The 5,000-nt window shown below is 43.1% G+C and overlaps 1 protein-coding gene across 1 annotated transcript in view; it reads right to left on the reverse strand.

Annotated features, from left to right (window-relative positions):
- Positions 1-513: 513 nt before the first annotated feature.
- Akh (Adipokinetic hormone) overlaps positions 514-5,000 on the reverse strand; it is a 21,635-nt gene continuing 17,148 nt past the window's right edge. The window contains exons 2-3 of the mRNA XM_043017596.2: positions 2,804-3,031; positions 514-1,353 (exon numbers count right to left, since the gene is read on the reverse strand). Of these exons, the coding sequence (XP_042873530.1) occupies positions 1,303-1,353; positions 2,804-3,031 (279 nt within the window). The 3' untranslated portion in view covers positions 514-1,302. The remainder of the gene's footprint in view (positions 1,354-2,803; positions 3,032-5,000) is intronic.

Consider the following 5,000-nt stretch of genomic DNA (forward strand, 5'->3'; position numbering starts at 1 on the left):
TCACTATAATGACTTTTATCATCCCACTCATTATGAATTTCCACCATAGATATCCATCATCATTGCCATTACTATTGTCAACATCACCATAAGAGCATCATCCCTATGACCACGTCATTATATCAATAAACAAGTATCATCATCATCCCCACCGTCATCACCATCGTCATCATCACCATCATCATCATCATCATCATCATCCCCATCACCCATCACCATCATCATCCCCATCCCCACCATCATCCCCATCATCACCACCATCATCACCATCATGATCACCATGGTCATCACCCCTTCATCACCATTATCATCCCCACCGTCATCACCATCATGATCACCATGGTCATCACCCCTTCATCACCATTATCATCCCCACCGTCATCACCATCATGATCACCATGGTCATCCCCACCTTCATCACCATCATCATCACCCATCATCATCACCCATCATCATCACACCATCATCACTAATCAAGAAGGACATCACTCTCAAAGGAATAAAACAAACGTCGGCCACACGGACATATTTATTAAGATGCAACATTTCCGATCTAGATATTCCAGGCCTCAAGATTCTAGAGCGAAACGAAGTGAAATAGCATGAACACTTCCAGAAACACCACGAGCTTCTTTGAAACGTTTGGTCGGGTCGAAGATCAGTGAGATACGGTCGAAGAAATAGGGAGGTTTGTTGGTCTGTCTGTATGGGTGTGTGTGTGTGTGTTTGTGTGTGTGTTTGTTTGTGTTTGTGTGTGTATATGTGTGTGTGTGTGTGTGTGTATGAATGTATGTACGTGTGTATACTTGCATTATGCAATAATCCAGGATGAGGATATGACATATATATTGTGAGTCAGCCTTGCATAAAGGATAAATTACAGCCTATACATTTCTTGTGAGTCTTAAATGTATTTTCCACTTGTTTAATATATATATGTATATATATTCTCTCTCTAAGTCTTACGGGAAGGTGCGTGGATGTTTATAAAACGTCCAGATACCGAAAAAAGGAAGAATGTTACGGAATCGAGGCAGAAAGAAGAGGAAGAAAAACAGAGCAAAGAAAGAGAGTTGGAAATAGAAAGAATGGGAGAAAAAAAAACGTAAAACATTAGAGAGAAAAAATCCTCTGAATCACAGTGTTCCTTCGAAACAATACGAAGATGATTTCATCATCGGAGCGCGCGCGAGCTTCTGGAAGGTGGGGGTGGGGGAGGGGGGTGGGGGTAAGGGTCGGGGGATGGGGTAGTGACGGGAGGCAGGGGGGTTTGTGAAGTGGGGGGAGGGGGGGAGGGGGACCTTAGCCCAAGTATTCTTCGTCCTGGCACTGCACCAAGCGGGTGGCCTCAGCCTGCAAAGAACAACAAAATAATACTATGTAAATAGGTTGTAGGATGTAGGGAAGAGATAGACAGAGCGGATGATAGACTGATGAATAGATGGATCACTAAAGCGGGAGAGGTAGATATCAAATCTCTCTCTCTCTCTCTCTCTCTCTCTCTCTCTCTCTCTAAATGTATATATATATATATATATATATATATATATATATATATATATATATATATATATATATATATACACATATATATATATATATACACACACACACACACACACACACACACACACATATATATGTGTATGAAGCTGCTAAGATGCTACCTGCGTCATCTGCTACCGGAATGACAGTCTTAAAAGACCTATCAAAAAGCAAGATGGCCAGATAAACGAGCCACTTTGCTCGATGAATTCCCGTTGTGACCGTGTCTCTTAAGTCGTTAAGTGACTGACGTTTACTTGGCAACACTGCTCGTCAAAAACGCCCTCGCGTTATTCAAGGATATAATTCCTAAAAAAAAAAAAAAAAAAATGTGTATCTTTTTCCCTAAATATCTATATCTATATATATATTGCTCGAACACCTTTCACTCTGTCTCTTTTGAGGAAGCGTGTGCCATAAAAGATGATGCTGGGACGCAGATATCTTCTCATTAAAAGCTGTCTATCTCTTTATGTGGTCATCAAGGAGGGCGGGATAAATCAGTAATATTGAAATTGAAATCATGATTCGTATCTCTGTAGATGGATTGATAAAGGGATAGATGAATGGCAGATGGATAGATTGAGTAGATAATGACGAATGGATAGATGAATCACTGATGAAAAAAAAAAGATATATGAACAGCGAGAACATATAAAAAGTGAAGTGGATAATGACAGTGAGAAGAGAGAGAGAGAGAGAGAGAGAGAGAGAGAGAGAGAGAGAGAGAGAGAGAGAGAGAGAGAGAGAGAGAGAGAGAGAGAGAGAGAGAGAGAGAGAGAGGGGAGGAGAGGAAAGGAGAGAGAGAGAGAGAGAGAGAGAGAGAGGAGGAGGAAAGGTTGAGAGAGAGAGAGAGAGAGAGAGAGAGAGAGAGAGAAGGAGAGAGAGAGAGAGAGAGAGAGAGAGAGAGAGAGAGGAGGAGGAAAGGTTGAGAGAGAGAGAGAGAGAGAGAGAGAGAGAGAGAGAGAGAGAGAGAGAGAAGGAGAGAGAGAGAGAGAGAGAGAGAGAGAGAGAGAGAGAGAGAGAGAGAGAGAGAGAGAGAGAGAGAGAGAGAGAGAGAGAGAGAGAGAGAGAGAGGAGAGAGAGAGAGAGAAGGAGAGAGAGAGAGAGAAGGAGAGAGAGAGAGAGAGAGAGAGAGGAGGAAAGGTTGAGAGAGAGAGAGAGAGAAAGAGAGAATTAATAATGAAGAGGCGACAGCAATCCAAAACAAAACAAAAAACACAAAATAACAGAAAAAAGCGTCCTGCCAAGCACTCACCCTGATAAGCCGGTAGATGTGCATAACGGTAGTGACGGGGATGGTGCCACAGGACTCGCCAGTCAGAGAGGAGGGGGGAGGAACCACGGCTCCTGCAGGGGAGTGCATTCCGGCGCCCTCTCCCCCTGCGGCTGCTCGCTTGCCCCAGCCGGGAGAGAAGTTGAGCTGTGCAGACACGCAGGAAGCGACGACGAGGACGACCAGTAGGGTGGCGACGACGGCACGAACCTGGGGAGTGGGGGGGAGGGGGAGAAGGACTCGTGTGAATATCGAGGGATCCATGGCCATGTTTTATTTATTTATATATATATTTTTTTTCTTCGTTTTCTTCTGTTTGTGTTGATATAGGTTGGTTCTTGATAGTGATTGTATTCATTTTTTGTGATTTCGTTGTTGAGATTATTGGAAATCTTGACAGGTTTTATACTTTATCGTCATTTGTCTGGTTCTGATATAGTTTCCTTATATATTGAATTCCGACGTACGCACACAATAACATGCCATGTTTAATTGAAATTCGAATATTTCCCATCGTCATAATTTCCCAGCGCGTCTCATTAAGTGATGTCAGCGGTTCCTAATGCCCTCCTAGCAATAGAGACTTCGGCTGTCAAAAATAGTCTCTCCAATCAAGTAAAAGGGTCTCCCCTACCCAAGGGAGCGAGGACGCGATGCCACGTTTTCTATGGTTAGATTCCCTCGAGGAGAGAAAATATTGTTGTTGTTTTTCAGTGCGTGAGCGATCTTGCTTGACGTCTGCGATGGATATTGTGAAATATTGAATGGTTTAATCATATGAGTTGCATGTGCATGAGTGATTCTGCGGTGTTCATTTCTGAGAAAGTTTACATCTGCTCTAGAGACAAGGGGTATTTAGTATAAAAAAAAAATCTTATGGGGAGAAAATAGAAGAAAGTATGAGTTTCAATTACCATTATATGAAAAAAAGGCTTATCAAAACTTTATTATTCTTAAGGTTTTGTTGCTTAAGTGTAGAAACTTTCTATTTTCTAAGTACCAGCCTTAACCATATACAGTAAAAAAAAGGAATAAAAAGTCACCAGGCTTCAGTCAAAAAGAGGCGAGGGTTTAATACAGGGAATACGAGAGGTATAATTGAGTGTCTTGGGAGAGGGAGAGAGGGGAGGGGGGAGAAGAGAAAGAGAAAGGAGAGAGAGAGAGAGAGAGAGAAAAGAGAAGAGAAGAGAGAGAAAAGAGAAGAGAAAGAGACAGAGAGAGAGGAGAGAGAAAGAAAGAGAGAGGAGAGAGAAAAAGAGAGAGAGAGAGAGAGAAAGACCCGTTATCTTGGACCAAGTGAGATGCCTTTCAAAACTCGAAAATAGCATTGTCTCCAAGTAAAAGTTTCCCTTTTGCCTTCGGGGTAGTAACACGCAAAAAAAACAACTTTGGTAAACTGCATTAGGCAACTCATTTCACATTAAGGCTTTCGGCGAGTAATCACGTTACGAGCAGAGTATCTAATGAAGAACCCGGTTACGTGGGCTAACGGTACACGAATCTCAAACGTTATAAAAGGCAACTGAGGAAAGAACAATGCACAAGGACCTCGACTATGCTACTGGAGAGTGGATTTGAAATGTCGTCCGGAAAGCAACATGGAAAAATACTTAGAGGGAAATGTTATGAAGAGAGAGAAAACAGTCGTACTTGTGAAAGTTTACACGTGTTGCTCGTGCAGGCAAAGAATTATATTATGTCTATGTTTCTCCGTTTACAAACACATGCTGGTTACGTATACAGATAGGCTGATAGATGGGTGAATAGATAGATAAGGATATAGACAAGTATACCTACGAGTGTGTGCTCGGGATGCAAACACCCAGAGATACATGCAAGATGAAAATGATGATCTAGAATCTTGCATTCAACTAAAAGCGTCCCACATCCTCCCCTCGGCCCTTCCCTATCATGAGTCGAATTACCCAACCATCCTCTTAACTGAGGCATTGCAACAACGAGCTTCGACCCTTCATTATCGTTGCTCAGACCCATTATTCGACGAGCTTTCAAGTCATAACTTTAACCCCTCTGACTTGCGAGGAGGCTGTAATTCCATCACTCTTGCGGAAGTCTGGGGGGCGTGTCGTTTGATTTGCTTGCTTGGCCGTGGTGGGGCCACGGGCGGAGGGCGGAGGGTGGGGGCGGAAGGGCGGAGGGCGGAGGGCGGAGAGCCGAG

This window comes from Penaeus japonicus, unplaced genomic scaffold (assembly GCF_977035675.1).
Source record: "Penaeus japonicus unplaced genomic scaffold, GWHDUDI00000001_assembly GWHDUDI00000011, whole genome shotgun sequence".
In the NCBI taxonomy this organism is placed as follows: domain Eukaryota; kingdom Metazoa; phylum Arthropoda; class Malacostraca; order Decapoda; family Penaeidae; genus Penaeus; species Penaeus japonicus.